Genomic DNA, 17,073 nt, shown 5'->3' with positions numbered 1-17,073 from the left:
AAAATAAATAAATATTAATATTTATGTTCCATGAGATAGACCTTTCACCTTAAGAGCTGTTATTATTTCTATTATTTGAAATGAGGCTTACAGTCATAATTAGAAGAATCTGACCTTTCCAAACCTTGCTCTCATAGTATGATTTTAATTCTTCTTCAAAATGTAAAATTTTGATTTGTTTAAAGTTTAAAAGAACAATAAGGCAATGAGAAAACTTGGTGCATAAAAAATTCCATTACCAAGGCAACAGCCTTTAGCTCTAAATGACTGGTAGGAGTATTGTTAAAAAAAAAAAAAAAAAAAAAACAGTGATAACAGCAGAAATGTTTCACATTTTTAAGTCTAGACTGATGAATTATAAGTCAGGGCAGACCAGGTGTTTTTCACTTGCTGTGTAGTCAGTGGAAAGTAAACTGTTCCATTTTCCAAAGCTTTATTTACAACTTCTTGCACACAGAAAAAACACTGAAGGAACAAAAGCAGTGTTTGCTGTTATTTCCAATCTGGAAAAATTACCAATTAAAAAACACAATTGTGGATGAAGAAGAAACAACTGTTTCGAGGTGGATAGCACAGTCTGCGTGTATTTAAATATATTTAAATAAGATTCTTGTTAAATATAAATATCTTTATGTTAGCATAGGTATCAAAGGCTGGCTTCCTGATAAAACTGTTATCAGAGGTCAACTGTTTTTCATCAGCACTGCAAGCTGGAGTGTCCTGGTGGCTGAGTGAAGATTCATACTGTACCTTGCAGCTTGGGTGTTTGCTGTAGTGAATTTAGTAGAATCTTACATGTCGTTACCCTTTGTCAGCCCACTGAGCTTGTTGCTTTTTTATAAACCAAACCATCCTACACAGCAGTACTGGCACATACGTCGCTCCATGGATGATGGATCCATCATTGCACTCCTCCTGTCCCCATGAACACAGTGTTGATGGGGGGCAGCGAAGACACCAGGTCCTGGACCTCAGAGGATGCCGTCACACGCTGCTGAGAAAGCAAAGATTCCTGCGAGGTGAACTGAGAGGGAAGTCCAAACATGCAGGGGGCAGATCCCGACGAGGAGAGGGAGTGATCTGAGGAAAAGACAGCAGACGTGTTTCAGTTTCTTACACAGGATATGAAGATGAATCCTTCTTTCTTTGTGTCTTCATGGATTGTTTTTGCTCATATGAAAATTTCTTTTGCGCTTCAGAGCTTTTCTTTCAATGTCTGATGGCCATTTAAATGGTTTCCTCTGGATCAAAAAGAACACATGATTTAAATCCCTTGCAGTACCTTTACGACCACCAGTGGGGTCATGAGAAGAATCCAGCCTGCTCTCATTAACAGAAAGTCAATTACTGCTGTTTTGTTAAAGCTGCTGGCATCTCACGGTTTGTCTTTGTCTGTTGGTGCCATGATGTAGCCAATTTATGGCAACACTAAGACGAGTCACATTAACAACTTTGTCACGTATGGAGATCAGGAGTGAAAAAACAAACCAAAGCTTTCTTTATCCAATCATGCACAGCATTAACTTAGCTTATTTTTCAGTGTCAGGAGAAACTGGAGCTATAAACTCCACACAGCAGAACTCTAACTAGTGTCCTCTTGTTGTGAGTTAACACACCTAACCACTACTAAGCTATCATGTTGCTAACAAATAGCACAGTTTCCTTGGTGATACACTAACATTGTTTCAGCCAGTGACGTTTAACCAAGCTTCCAAATCTATGAGATGGTGAATGGGGAGAATCCATAGAGAATCACTGCTATACCAGTCTAACAGAGTTTTATGTTTATGCTAAACTGCTGTCAAACACTGCTGTGCACATCTTCCAACAAACCCACCCTGACGTGGAAGTGGAAGTGGACTTATATTCATGAAGTACAACGGTGCAGCTGAACTGTGCATGACATGTATATTTTACTTTTCTGTGCACTTTATTTGTGTTTATCTAGCGAATTATGAGTTACGTTAATCCTCCCAAGTCGTTTCAAGTTAAAGTGGACCTCTGCACATTTTTAGCTTGATATTATTTTAGACAGTTAAAAATAATCCTTATTTAGTTTATCCTGGGTCTTAGTGTATTCCTTCGGTTTATCCTCTGTCTGAGCTGCTTCAGCTTCTTCCCAGCAGAGGCTTTGAACAGCAGGTGGGTGGCTGTTGTGAGCCTGAGGTGACCATATAAAGGAGATTCACCGTCACTAAAATCATGATGTTCCAGTGATAGAAAAAACCCCGTCTGAAACAGAGCATTTAGAGCAGGCTGACGTCTGAGCTTGTGGTTCACAGAGATGATTTGAACATACACTAACCTTGTTATATGTTTTATATGGGGTTTTTTTTTTTTGTTTGTAGCTCCTCTAGCAGCTCACAGTAACAAAAGAAAACCCTCAGATGTCTCCAATGGTGTATCCCTATGAGCCTACTCCCCATCCTGCAAAACTGCTCCCATTACTCCTCTGTGCTCACCTGCTCCGTTTTCTGCCTCACTGTAAAAGGCTCCTGCCGGTTTCCTTCCTGGCTCGTCCAAGATGTTGAGTGGATCGTGGACTTCGGAGTACGTCGAAGGGAAAGGACGCAAACTGCTAACGCTGCTGATGACAGACACATGCTGGTCAACCAGTGATGTCATGCGCTGGCTCTCCAGGTAACTGCTGTTCCCATAATAACCTGCTGAAAGAGAAAAGTGTTTTCCAATGATGTACAGTTTGGTAAGAACCTTTTTTTTTAAACTTTTTTACTGTGCAGAAAATTGGGTGTGCTTCCCTTGATGGTGCATTTAAAAAGATCCACTACAATTGTAGTCACCATCATCCCCCACATTGAGACATCTGGTGTTATTGTGCACAACAGTTATTACAGTTCATTTAAACACATTAAAATCATTGTACATAAAACACTGGTTCCAAACTTTGGCATCAGGGATGCTCATGAAGCCAGAAAGATCTGAGTGGAAGAAATCAAATTTACAGTTGATTCACAAAATATCTAAACCCTTTCACTCTGTGCAGACTGAATTTATAACAAGTATGCTTAGTCTTTATCAGTCAGAGACCGATATCCATAAATAGAAATTTTATACTGGATTCTTTCATATCTGGTTTCTGAAGATCAAATCAATCACAGATTTTTTATTAAACTCTCTGAGGCATAAAAGTCCTGCAAATGTGTCCATCTGCATATGCTTTTCTATGTGGACAGCAAACAGAGAGGGGCTTTCACCCACCACAAATGTGCAGCCCTTTAAAATCTCATCTGCAAATAGCTGGACAGGGATGATGTATGCATCCATCAAATGCTGCTTGGTTGACAAGTGGGCTGGCATAGGACAGTTCACCAGAGGTGGGAGAGGAGCCAAAAAACATCAAAGATTTTTTTTAAATACAGCAGTGGACATTTTTCACTGTTTTTGACACTCAGTTTCACCTCAGCTCTTTGTATGTTATAATGTGGCTCTTCTCCACAGCTAGGTGAAGGACCAAGAGCAGCACAATCAAGAGTAGCCCACAGACTGCTTGTACCACACACTTTGCGCACTGCCTTCATCTACAAACACTCTGCAGGTAGACAGGCAGTCGGTGGTTCGCACTCAAGCATAAAACAAGCATCTGTCATCATAGGTGGTTCCCCTGTACTTTGGAGAAGAGCAAATTTTTTCAGGAAAAAATAGCTTTTGATGTCAGTTAGTATGATTATTTTCTTTGAACACTAATTGCCAAAATACACACACATTCTAAGCCTGTATTGTTAGAGATAGGATTAGGATCATAGTAGTCACCAATGATGACTTTGACCTCAGACGCTTAAGATGCTCAGACATTATATTCAAGGCATTGCAGTTTATGAGGACCTTAAGTCAGGTACCAGCATCAGCGATCTGCAAAATTGCTATTTTCAACACTGGTATCATGCCAGCACTGTATAGAACTTAAATGAGCATCATAGGGCTGAATATAAAAGCATGACCGTGCTGCATTTTGCAGAAAATCTGCCCTAAAAAAAACTTACATATAAAACATTTGCAGGGATTTTATGCAACCGGTGTTTAAAGGCATTTAGACGAGGCCACAGTTTGGGAATCCTTACCGCTTGGTCCTGTGACAGAATACGTCTGTGCCTGACATCCACCACCAGGAAGGTTCAGTCCAGTCTCCACAAAGCCAAACCCCTCAGCTGAATCCAGAATCTGGGCTGCAACCTGAGGGTCAAGTCCCTGTTCACTGTGAGCTGGATCTGAACCTGAAGTGTAGGCAGATGAGGGCCGGACTGCAGAAGCATAGGGTGCCAGGGAGCAGTTAGTGCTGCCGGATGAGTGATGGACAGGAGCAGGTTGATGATTGTAGAACACGTTTTTATTCAGGTGCTGGTCGTTAAAAGAGGGGTACCGAGACAGGTGACAGGCAAGAGATGAAGCTTGAGACTGAACCGAAGCCAGACACTGATTCTGAGGCCTGGAACACAAATTAAAATTATTTTGGCAGAAAGTTTAAACAGAACTGTCAATAAAAGTTTGTTGTAGCTCATGACTCAATGGTAATTATCAGATTTGTTCCAATGCAGGTAAATAAAATGAAAGAACCTACCTGAGAGCAGCTTGGTAGTTTGGGGTTGAGGAGGCGCTGGCTGGAGGAAAATAACCGGAGGTGGTTTGAGGTAAACAATGGTACAGGGTCTCCGTGTATGAAGAGCAGGGGCTGGGCTGGGTCATAGCACTGAGAGATGAAAGGCAGGAGGAAGAAGAGGAGGAGCAGGTGGTGGAAGAAGAAGAGGACATCAGGGGCCTTCCTGCCATGGGCCCCTGATTGATGACAGAACCTCTGTGAACTAATCCCGCTGGAGAGATTGGGGGGGTCATGAGGGGGCCGCTGACCTGAGAGAAGTCCATCTGAGGACCTGATTGTGGATGAAGAGGGATACGACACTTAGAGGCCTAAAGAAACCAACATCAGACATGGTTTACAGGAGTTTTAAAAGCTTTTGGTAATGAAACAAAGAACTCAGAGTTAAGACCGAGAGGCTTTGTTATGTAACCTTTACAATAACATCACAAGCTTCTAACACATTAAAGTGACAACAACCCTGAACCTTGGTTATCTATCATAACCCCGTGTGTCTGAGGGCTGGATGTTGCATTAGCTCATCTGGTGGAGAAGAGTGCTACTCAGAAAAAAGCTAAGCTTATGATAGATTGCACTTTTGTTCAGCATCACCATCAAGACTTTTCAGCATTTTTACGATGAGTGCATGCTTCCCTAAACATACCTCAAGTTAGAGGTGAGCTTGTTTACACGGACCTGTTAAAACATTGTTTTATTCAACTGAGCAGCAGTGCAGGACACACTAGTACAGCGGTCCCCAAACCCCGGTACCGGTCCGTGAGTCATTTGGTACCGGGCCACGAGAGTGAGACTCGGATGTGAAATGTATGGTTTTCAGGGTTTTTATTGGTTTTCAGCGTTATTTTGTTATCGTTTTTTTCACGTGTGTTATGAATAAATCTTATTTTTTTTCGTTACCGGTACTAGTTTTATTTTGTTGTATTTATCCGCCACACCTTAAAGGCCGGTCCGTGAAAATATTGTCTGGCACAAAAAAGGTTGGGGACCGCTGCACTAGTACATCAGTGGGCTGATAATTTTGGGGGACACCTGATATGACATCTGCTTTATTTTCACTATATAAATAATTTTGTATTTGTAATTGTCCGTAATTAAGTACAACCGTTCTAGTTTACTTTAGCACTTTCATTATTTATCCATCGAAATGTACCCAAAAAGCCTAAACTTCTGCTCATTTGAGGATTTACAGAAGACCTAATGATAGCAGATGTCCCTGAAGGGAAGAGCAGCCAAATTTAAATTACGTATGATTCCTGTTTTTTAGACATGAAGCTGTCAAACCTTTTGATTACAGTTCGTATTGTATCGCTGATTATTGTTTTTTGATTAACCCAAAAGACCACAGATTAAAACATATTTTATATGATAGTAGAAAACGTTTTTTTAATGTGACAGAAAATCCGAAATGTCTTTTCTTTTACCAGAAACTGTGAAGCCAGAGGTTTCAGTCCCCTGATAGATGACAGTTTTTCCCTCCAGGCTTTGCTGATTGGTGGACAGAGACATGTAGGCGTGTTCTCCCAGAGACTCGTTCTTTACCGGCTGGTCCGTGGCAGCAGTGGCCTTGCTGCGATTTGCCAGGAAGCAGGAACTGGGCGAGGCCATGAACGCCGCTTTACTGGCATCTGAAAGTGATGTGAATAACATGAGGAACCTCTGATAATAATCTGGGTGTTTAAATGTATTACACCGCACATGGGTCATGAAACTAAAACATAAGATATCTGAGGTTAGAAACTTCCTTGTTACTCTCTAATTTTATTTTATCACACATTAATACATCTAAATTCATTATTAATGTACTAAAACATATATTAATTCTATTTTTGCTGCACTGTAGGGCGTCCTGCATAAAAAGCTGGTAACCCCAGGTTTGTTTGTTTTTTATCTACATCCAGGTTTCGATTCATCTATTTACTACATCCATAATAATTACGCTCTTTAAACAGTAGTGGACCTGCAGTCAATTTGAGTTAATTATGGATCTCTGAGCAGCTGAAATGATGCTTGATACCTGCATTTTTCATGTATTTGTCCAGCAGGTTCTGAAGGTCCTGCTCTTTGTCGTTGTTGAACTGAGTCTCCAGAGCCAACAGGATGTACTCGTCCAACAGCATCCTGATCAGATGGAAGGAACCTGTTGCAACACAAACACTTTATGTATCTACAAATATACCACAGTCCAAAAGCTCTGCGACTTCAGCTGAGTGCCTGCGTCATGCTTTTTCTCTATCTGCTGTGTGATCTTTAAAATCAATCTGCTCTCTGTTTGACCTGCAGAGTCACAGATTCAGCTGGACTTTAAAACAGAGAGGGAGAACGAACTACCAAATGGTCAGTGTTTATTCACACACACGCGCGCACACACACACCCCTGCACAGTGTTTAAACAGAGAGCACACAACCTACAGATAAGACTGTGTGTAATCAAGGCAAGTCTGGCCATTACAATTTATGATGCTATTGTAGCAATCTGCTCAGAGCTAGCTTGTAGTAGACCTGTGTGTGTGTGTGTGTGTGTGTGTGTGTGTGTGTGTGTGTGTGTGTGTGTGTGTGTGTGTGTGTGTGTGTGTGTAGATTCACTAATGGACAAGAAAGCAGTGGCAAATTCATATCTGAGCAGCACAAATATTACAAATATTACAAATATCATGAGCGATATGCAAACAACAAAGGACATTTAACAGGACCTATTAAAGCTTTTCCTTATTTCCTCGCATAAATACAACTGTGCAAAACTCTTGAGTCATTTCTCATTCCTTTATATTTTGCTTCCAAGGACGTAGACGGTTTTCTAGGGGAATTTTTAAGTAGCAGTTAAGCTTGAGCAACAGTTCTCCAGACTTTCTGAAGATGCCTCAAAGTTTTTCTTTGGACATTGGCTGCTTTTTCACTCATTTTCAGCCCATTCCTCTTACCTGAACATTTTTCCAAGCAAAACATAAAGAAATAAAGAAATGTCTCAAAACTTTTGCACAGTCCTGTATATACTAATAAAAAAAGGTGGCTACTCATATTAAACATGGCAAAAAGCTTATAATAAAGAGATCAGCATATGTACAAATAACCCTGGTGGTTAAAAGCTCAGACTTTGGGTCTTTTTTTTGTACACCCTGGTGTGTGTCTGCAGAGGAGAGCATCTGTAAAGCTTCCTCATCCCCTTGCTGTGAAATTTACACTCACTGTCATTTTAATTTAACTATAAGGTGTGAGCGAACTTCTCGGATGTTCTTACCAAAGCTAGAAGCATTGTTGAGTGTGAGCGTGTGCATCACTCTGGCACCAAAGAAACTCCACCTGAGGAGGAAATCCTGAGCGCGCTTCTTCACTGACCGGCCGCTCTGTTTACCAGGCTGATCGAAACATAAAGAGAGAAAAAAAAAATCCTCTGGTTTCATGGCAGGACCACAAGGCAGTATATAAAAGATGGACATGGCGTCCTGGTTTGACAAGTTAATTAGGAAGTGCCTTGAACACTTCCCTGGTGGTCTTGGTGCCAGCAGGGAGCGCATCCTGTGGTTTCAAAAAGTTTATGGGAAAATGGCCTTCTGGTATCATTATCTAAGACTGCAGTAAAGACTATCTAGGGGAATTCATGATGTAAACAGTTGGTTTGGAGTCTTAACAAACAAATCGTAATGTTCATTTTTTAAAATTCTGATGTCTATTCATGTCCAGGAGGAGGATAAAACTCCTTTTTAAACTCCTGCAAACTCTTCCGTTTACCTTGGGCCTAATGACAGTACAGTAGCAACTACTGCTCGCCTGTCATGACTGTTTTCAAATCACAAAAATGGCAATGTAAAAATGCTCAAGGCTTCACAACTTGACCTCAATAACCAAAGAGTGATGTCACGATGGCTATATTCTTCTTTGAAATGCAGTCTTTGGTATCCACACAAATACAGGGACACTCAGGTGAACAGCTTTTACCTTGATGACTTTATGCTCCACCACAGAGTCCAGCCACTCGATGAAGGACTCCACTGTGGCGTTTTTTCTCAGCAGCTCCTTCAGCTCCTGAAAGACTGTAATAGAGTCATCTAGGCAAACAAAGGAAATAAAGAAAGGAGAGAACAGGAAGAGAAAAGTTATTCCTAACAGAAGGTTCTCATTTTTCACTGGAACAACAGAAACTGTACAAAAGTACAAATCATTTTAAATATGAGGCTGATGCTGTGCTTGAATCTTACACTCAGAGTAGATATCCGGGTCCTGATCTCCATTAGCGGTTACGCTGAGAAGAGGCTGCGAGCTAATGCTGCTAAGATCCACATTGTCGATATCCAGCACCATACTGGTCACTACAGCCTGGTCGAAAAGCGCCGGGCGTGCTATCTGGATTAACAGAAAGAGAAAATAAAAACCTCCAGAAGTTTTTAGCATGCTTGTTTTAAGATGCTGGTGTACACTGTCTTTGGTTGTATAATGTTATACCTGTGCCAGGTGTAGGAATGAGGTCTGTCTCTTCAGGGATGAAACAAAGCGGCGTGCTATGGGAAGCTTCTTGGCTGCGAGACATTCGGGGAGGTTTTCCAGTGAGGAGGCCAGCCAGTGCTCCCAGTGTTTGGCAAAGTTGCGGATATCTGCCAACAGACTGGAAACAGAAACATCCTCAATGTGTAGATTTGCTGATTTTTAAAAATCTCTGTCGGACTATTTTAAAATGTAACAGCTACATCCCGTGTCTCTACAGTTTAAAAAAGGATATTTTTAGGATCCAGGCTGTCTTGAGGAAAGTTTAAGATAAGATAAGACTTCACTGATCCCACACAGGGGAAATTTGTGCTTTACCACAGCTCAGGTACAGCTAGAAGAAGAATACAAAGAGTAAACCAAGAATATAAAGTCAAGAAATACAAAATAAATAAGATATTATACAATACAATATATACAACAGTAGCTGAGGTTCTATGTACACGCATACACAGTATATGTGTATATAAGGTTTGTGGAAGTATGCAAGTAATAAATTTCAACTATTATACTTCTAGTATTACCATGTAAGCAATAGATATCTATAAGTATAGACATGTACATGCACACACGTACAAATACACATACATCCATACCCACTAAATATACATATATTTACACATATACATGCACATGTCCATACTTATATATGATGCAATTTTCATGAAGTGGTGACCGTGGATGACCAATGAATCCATTTTGAATTATTTTTGCATCATTTTACATTATTTTGCATTTTATAAAAATATTACAAGTCCTTGTTTGTTTGCTTGTTTTTCAAAAGTACATCAGATGAACATTATAAGCACAGCGGAAGTTACAAACCTTTCAGGCATTTCCTGCATTGTGGCAGGAATCAGAACATCTGTTAAAACCTGAGAGAACAAAAGACAAATTACATGAGAACAAGAGGAGACGATTTCAATGTTTATAGAAGACTCCTTCTTGCTCAGGGATGTTAATGAGACTTTTTTTTCCACGTCATTGTTATTAATTTACCAAACTGATATTGAATTTTAAAATTTGCGCAGGTCAATTTCTACATCTTATACTGGAGCAGACACAATAAGCTTAAAGTGGACATATTACGGTGTTCATATGTGCAGACATATAAATATTGCTACAGCAAAGGGCTCTCGTGTTAAACATGGCCAAAGTTCTAGTAATTAGGTTTGCATCAAGATCCAAAATCAAGACAAAAGAACTAAACCAGCTTGTTTTAGACACAAGGAACTGGGGGGCTGCATTAAAGTTTAGTAAAAAATGTTCAAACAGTATGATTTTAACTCATGCTAAGCTACTCTAATAGAGTCCAAGAAAAAAGAACTATGTTATAGTAAATAAGCAAAATCAATACTTTTGAAATGCTTGAGAAACGTTCCGGCTTTCACAAATAATAAACTGTCAAAATAAAAAAGAGAGTTTTTATTACAACCTTATAGAGAATGGAGTCACAGACACAGAAGATGTCGACTATAACGGGGTTTTCCAGCAGCGGCAACAGATGGTCCGGCATTCCCTGCCAGAAATGGAGCAGAAAATTCTGGATCTGAAAGAAAGATTATTCGAAGAGCTTACTCAGCTTGAAGTCATGTTTAAATTTATATATTTGAAGTCATTTAAACAAACCTCCTCAAAATTGACATTTATGGCATTATCCAGGATGCACTGGCAGTGTGTTTTATACATCATAATCAGAGTGTCCACCTGAAGAATAAAAAATTAAGTTACCAGACTTGAAACAGTAACCAAATCAACTACTTTAACTGGAATACTCTATATTGTTGGGGGTAATTACATAATTACGTGTGCTATACCATTTTATAGAAAGCGATTCATCAGCAAACCTTTTCTCTGGAAATGTTTCCTTGCAGGAGAAGATGCTGGGCGCTGGGGAAGTCTGGGAGCAGCGTTCCAGTTTTAGAGCTCAAAGAGTATTTCCTGGTGAAGCCACCCTGCAAAATACATTACAGAAGATATTACATTTACTGAAAAGTTTTTATTGTGATTTGAAACTATGAATTTACTAATATGTCAGTGATGTTGCTTTATAAAACTACTTTAATGAGTTCAGTGAACTCACAGCAGTTCTGTCACAGAGCTTAAGACGTTTAATGAAGCCTAAATTAATAAAACTTATATTTCTGATTTATTTCTGTTTAGTTTGTCATAATAAAAATGACAAATTCCTCTAAATTCCTGTGTAATATGTTGGAATGGATTTTCAATAATTGAAATTAAAAGTGAATATTACCTCATTTTTGAGCTTGCTCCCTGAAAACCTGTCATCAAAGCAGAAGTATTTGAATTTTACATTCAGATGGAAGTTTTTTCAAAATTCAGAAAAGTGTGAATTTGATCAAATAAAATACGAACAAAACAATAAATGCAAACATAACAACGGTATTATTTGACATTCAGAGATGATCTTATTTATACATTATTCAGAATCTCCTAATAGAATAATAATGGACACAGTAAACTGGTGGAAAAATCAGGTAATGTAAGGAAATGAAAGCTTCTGTAGATGTAAAGAAAACAGTACGTGATTGTTGGAATAAGGAAATTGGTGAGAAGCTTTTAAAGTTACCTGGTCAAACCTTTTCCAGAATAAACAGAGTGATAGTAAGCGCTGCTCTCTTTGATGCCGATTCCATAGTAATGATATCTTTAAAAAATAAAATAGGTAATAATGTCAAACACTAACCAAACCTTTATTGAAGGAAATGCTGTTATGTTGTGTTGTATTATTTATTCATTGTGTGTCGCATTAGAAGGTGAATGTTGCATTACTTGGAGTGTCCTCTGGTGCCGAGTCTTCTTGTTGTCAGGAGAGGAAACTTCTGTCGGATTGTCTGAGAAGGTGAAATCTTTTGGTAAGATCAATCACAAGTTCATTTTGACAAAACTACTGTTTTTATGTCAGATTTTAATGTTGTAATTCATTAAATCAATCAACAGTCTACAGTGACTTTAAAATACATGTAATGTGTATAAACCGGATGTGTAAAGTTTGTAATAAGGTGCCTTTAAGGTTTAGTAAGTAAAAACTGGGACTTCTAAGTTTTTTTAAAGACACATAAAATCTTATCGTTTCTTTAACTAAACAGTGCATAAAACACATGAAGAGAATAAATGAGAATACACCTCACACCTTTCCAAATGTAGCAGCACAGGCCGGCTCCAGCTTCTCTTTCCTGCAGAAGTCCAGATAGTGGGCATAGAGGATGCATCGAGGCAGACACACTCCTTCACACACTATGTAATTCTCCTCCAGCCTGTCACACACAAAATCTCTCTCATAGAGTTATCAGAACAACGCTTGAAACGTTCACTGATTGCAGCATATTCAAATAAACCTCTGGCTCAATAACAAAGAGGAAAAAAACAGTAATCTAAAATGTTAGATCCAGATACACTGAACAAAAAGTACAGCTTTATTGGGACCTATAAGAAAATAGTGCATGAAAAAAAGTCAAAAGAGCAGGAAGAATTTAATATGACGCATGTAGAATGGAAAAAGTAAGAGTACTAATACCACTCCTGATGGCTGTTTTAGTGCATTGCAAATAATAGTAAATCTTTTCATGAGGAATTTATTTTCTGACTTGTTAATTTCTTCTGATGTCTTACTGAACCTTTTTCTTACTTTTTGGTTTTGGAAAAAAAAATCACCCCAAAGTAAAATTATTTGAATCAAACAAGAATTGTGTACATGTGAGAAACTGGGAATATGTAAGATTATGTTTATATCAAGTATCATGTTTTATAATGTTATTTTTATAAAGCACAGGGATCAGCTTTAGGCCCTGCGCTGTTTACTCCATATAAAGGAGATATTTTTATCATCCAAATAAGTGCTGTTTGTTATTATGCATCTTATATTCTACTGCTCAGACCCACAGAGATAGCTCAGTAGGTAAAAGTGGTCGCCCCATGATCAGAAGGTCGGTGGTTTGAATCCACTGAACGGCTACCCTGAGGTACCCCTGAGAGGGATAGATAGAGGGATAAACACGGCCACAACCAACACTAGCAGGTAGTTAGTGTTCATACTGTGTGTCACTAATACTCTTACCACTGCAGTGTGAGCTGGGTCTGTTTTTTCTTGTCCTTGATGATCTGACTGATGGTCTTCCTGGAGGAAGGAATACTCTGTTTGATGCTCAGGTCTGAGTTCAAGTCCACCAGGTCTTGATCTTCCTCAGACGACGGCGTCTCATTACTTTCCTCCGCTTCTGATACAAACAAATACAGGGCAGAGTGGCATAATGTGAAAAATGTATGCCATAATTTACATATACTGTATACTATAGTCATAGTACATAAGATATCTGAACATAAAAAAGTGGTTTTAATTTTGATTAATTACAAATTTACAGAATCTTTTTTACTTTAAGGTTTTAGCTGTTTGATAAGAAGGACTGAGTTAGTCTTGCATTTAGTCTTTTAATAACACATCGACTCTGTTCCCCTTTGTAAGAGCTTCATTTTATTCGTTATTACTGTAGGTACTGTTGCAGAACAATTCTGAAGATGGGTCAGCAAATCGTCTGGTCCTCTGCTATAATGTTTAACAAATCTGAATATGCCCCAAACAAAACAATAAATAAATAAAAGGTAAAAAAAAAAAAGAGTTGTGTTAGATTTAATCTCAGTCTGCAGAAAATTAAGTTTAAGTTAAAATTTCCCATATGGAAAAGAAATAGTAAAAATTTATATGATTTACTTATTAAAGTGGACACTTTCTCATTACTTTCATATATTGTTTTAGTAAGTATCCAAAACAAGTTTCATTATATAATTTTTCAAGGGATCTTATATCTGTTTTCACTCTTGTATGCTTTTCATACACACAAGACAGATACAAACTTTATAAGATTTATATATATATCTTTTCCATATGGGTTATAATGAGCCCAACACCACCTCCTCGTCCATCCTAACAGCGAGCTTAAAGGATGAAAACACTGTAAAAATATCCTGTGACTATTAACTGTCAGGACCTTGAATCAGTTGATTTCCTGTATATCTGAGGTGTTGTCTGAACATAGTTATTACTTTTCTTCACTAATGAAATATCTTTCATGCAATTCTATGATTTATTTCAGTTCCAGCATTTCATCTTATCCTTGCTTCAAGGCTTTCCTTGTAAAATCTCTTTTTTTTTTTAATCCACACTGGTTCTTGATGGGAATGAGGACAGTTTTCTTATTTCCAGCCTTAAGAAGGTGATTTTCTGTCATCATTTCTCAGATGATGTGTTCGCTGATGTGTACACAGTAAACTGTAAATTACATGAGGAAATTTAAAGCAAATCCAATAATAAACTAACTTTCTGAAGCGCAGCATAGCAGCCTTTCAAAGACATTTACTGTAACTGCATCTTGACTTGTTATTGTGCTCAGTGGGGACGTTTTAATTGCTTTTTGAAGGATTTTTTCTCTAAAGAATGTTTTTCCCAACAAGCAAGAACAAAGGACACTCCAGAGGAAGAAAAGAAACAAACCTGAATAGTTTTAATGCCAGACTGTAACTGTAAAGACGGAAAACAGAAAGAATGAAAGAAGATGATCACTGTAGCTAATCATAACAAGGCAAACTGTTTAAAAAGCCAAAACAAATGTATGAGTACTCAGTCAAAACAACACAGTGCAGGTTATGTTAGATACGATGACACTGTTTATGTTTAGAACGATGCTTTAGGAGTTCATACAACAACATCTCCAAACTGGATAGCAGAGTTTTATGATAGAAAGCAGGTAGAGGTTAAAGAAAAGTGAAAAACAATGGTTCACTATATAGTAAGTGAAACGACTAGTACTGGTTAAAAAATTTAAGTAATAAAGCATAATAAAAATACATTTTAATCCTCACACTAAATAGTTCTGTATGTTTTAAGCACTATTTTTGGAGGCACAGAGGATTCATTCACTTTTCTTAGAGGGATTTTACATCACACAGTTTTTTGGTTAAACAATGTCTGTAATTGAATTTCACATAGCTTGTGGTGTACCGCAAGGTTCAATTGTAGGTCCTGTTTTATTCTCTATTTATATTATTTCATTCGACCAAATTATGCATCACAACCTCTCTTTTCATTGATGCAAAGACAACACAGAGCCTAGGTTACCCAAAAATCCTAAGTGTTTTCAACCCCACCAAGCCTGTTAGTTCCCTTGGCCCTTTGTGAATGAATATAATAATAATAATAATGGATACTTTATTGATCCCCATGGGGAAATTACTTGTTTTTCTCTGCATTTGACCCATTCACTCAGTGAAGCAGTGGGCAGCCCACTAAGCAGGCGCCCGGGGAGCAGTGTGTAGGGACGGTACCTTGCTCAGGGGTACCTCAGGGTAGCCGTTAAGTGGATTCAAACCGCCGACCTTCCGATCATGGGGCGACCACTTTACCTACTGAGCTATCCCTGCCCCAGCCTACTGACAGAAATTTTAGAGGTTTGGTTTGACTCATCTTATCCTTGAACACACATGAAAACAGTTGTCCAGGTTTGATTCCTCCAAAAATAATCTCTAGAATAAAATCAGTTAATTTCTTTCTTTTCTTTCTTCTATCTCAAGGCTTGACAGCAACCTCTTCTCTCACACCTCCAACCTCAGAATGTTTTAGTTCTTGTTCGTGGTGGCTATAGAAGACACTATTGCATCGTTCATATGCTTTTAATTTTCTACTATTTAAAGCACACATAGGTCCGAACTCAAGGTGGATATCAGAAACCAAATACTGTATAAACCGCAGATTCTCAGGTAAAACCCTTCCAGCTGTCCCACAGTCAAGATTTCCATGTTCATTTCCATGAAGAACTCTATATTCTGAAATAACCTGCTTGACAAGGTTTGGGAAAATAAAAATCTAAATTATTAAAAAATCACTTTTTAAAGTTAATTTTTATTATAAACTTTCTCACTCCATTATAATGTGATGTTGCCTTTCAGATGCTTTTATTTAAGTCTTTTTTTGTTTTCTGGTTATCATCTCTCCATTATGTTGGGTATTATTTCCATTTCTTGCTGTTTGTCTTTTGTTGGTTTGTTTTCCTGCTGTTTAATTGGATCTCTACTTTAACTTCAATGTGTCTGTTTTGTTTTATCTTAATATCTGAGGTTTTCTGCTTGAGTTCACCTGATTTTTCACATCTGCTAAACCCGAAATCTCAGAAGTAAATAAAGGTGACTTGTTTTTTGACTCAGGATATTCATCCTGAGTCAGAAAATTCTGTTGAACTCTGTAAAACCAGAAGAAAAGTTCATATCTAGTCTGTGCAAAATGAAAATAATGGGAAAAGACTGCTGCAGATGATTGTTGTTGAGCTTAATTCCTTAATTACATTCCCTCGGTTTTACTATATCCTCTTTTCCTTTTGTTGTTATCATCATTATTACATGTGAACACATATAATAATGTGTGGGCCTGAGAAGTTTGTAAAGTAACCAAACACAAGAGAGTGTGTTTTACCAGAGCTGAAGTGAAAATGAGTCAAAAGGAACATGCGTAAAGATTCTGATTGAAGCATATAAAGAAAACAAAAAAACCTGAGAAATTTTACATAAAATCAAGGATAAACAGTTTGAACCTCCAGCATTAACTGAACGTGGCTGCTCTGTTACCTGATTTAATCCCACAGTCGTCCTCCTGATGAAAGTGCGTCTGCCCGTTAAAGTCTGAGCATGTTTCCTTTGGCGAGTTGCACAATGTTCTGGTTAAAGAGCGAATAAGAAACACGCCATCTCTGGTTGAACTTTCACTGCTGCGTTTCATCGGCATTGTGTAAGAAAAAGAAAAGAAGTAAAAGAAAAAAGTGAAGTTAGTCTGCTGTGTGAAAAAATCCTCAGACACCAAATAAATCCTTAAGCGCTGTGTGCTATTCCCTCCATCACACAAGTCCAGAAAGAGATGAGATCGATCAGAGAGACCATGTCCAGAGTTTCAGGTAAAAAAGTGGAGAAAAACGCCCAGGCTT

The 17,073-nt window shown here is 38.3% G+C and overlaps 1 protein-coding gene across 1 annotated transcript; it reads right to left on the bottom strand.

The window, feature by feature from the left end:
* Nucleotides 1–475: 475 nt before the first annotated feature.
* rfx6 (regulatory factor X, 6) lies at nt 476–17,071 on the bottom strand. Its single transcript, XM_086264928.1, has 20 exons — nt 16,721–17,071; nt 13,167–13,326; nt 12,243–12,366; nt 11,882–11,943; nt 11,679–11,756; nt 11,343–11,370; nt 10,936–11,043; nt 10,718–10,795; nt 10,524–10,637; nt 9,914–9,963; nt 9,050–9,209; nt 8,806–8,950; nt 8,546–8,655; nt 7,848–7,965; nt 6,627–6,749; nt 6,034–6,237; nt 4,577–4,886; nt 4,080–4,444; nt 2,463–2,666; nt 476–1,080 (listed from the first exon to the last, which is right to left on the bottom strand). Exons 1-20 carry the CDS (start codon nt 16,875–16,877, stop codon nt 902–904), a joined length of 2,877 nt encoding a protein of 958 aa, XP_086121054.1. The 5' UTR covers nt 16,878–17,071; the 3' UTR covers nt 476–901.
* Nucleotides 17,072–17,073: the final 2 nt, after the last annotated feature.

The sequence above is a fragment of the Aulonocara sp. 'chitande type north' Nkhata Bay genome, linkage group LG15 (assembly GCF_057382095.1).
Source record: "Aulonocara sp. 'chitande type north' Nkhata Bay isolate Kocher_YH1m ecotype deep benthic linkage group LG15, A_spYH_male_GT1.1, whole genome shotgun sequence".
NCBI lineage: Eukaryota > Metazoa > Chordata > Actinopteri > Cichliformes > Cichlidae > Aulonocara > Aulonocara sp. 'chitande type north' Nkhata Bay.
This window is presented reverse-complemented; position numbering and strand designations above follow the sequence as displayed.

Bases quoted from the DNA above. Each gene is read 5' to 3' on its own strand.
- rfx6 (XM_086264928.1), bottom strand. From the start codon at position 16,877: ATGCCGATGAAACGCAGCAGTGAAAGTTCAACCAGAGATGGCGTGTTT. The intron at 9,964-10,523 runs GTTGTAATAAAA...TTGTTCTCTCAG, and splicing joins GTGACTCCATTCTCTATAAG to GTTTTAACAGATGTTCTGAT. The intron at 9,210-9,913 runs GTTTGTAACTTC...TTCTGTTTCCAG, and splicing joins ATGCAGGAAATGCCTGAAAG to TCTGTTGGCAGATATCCGCA.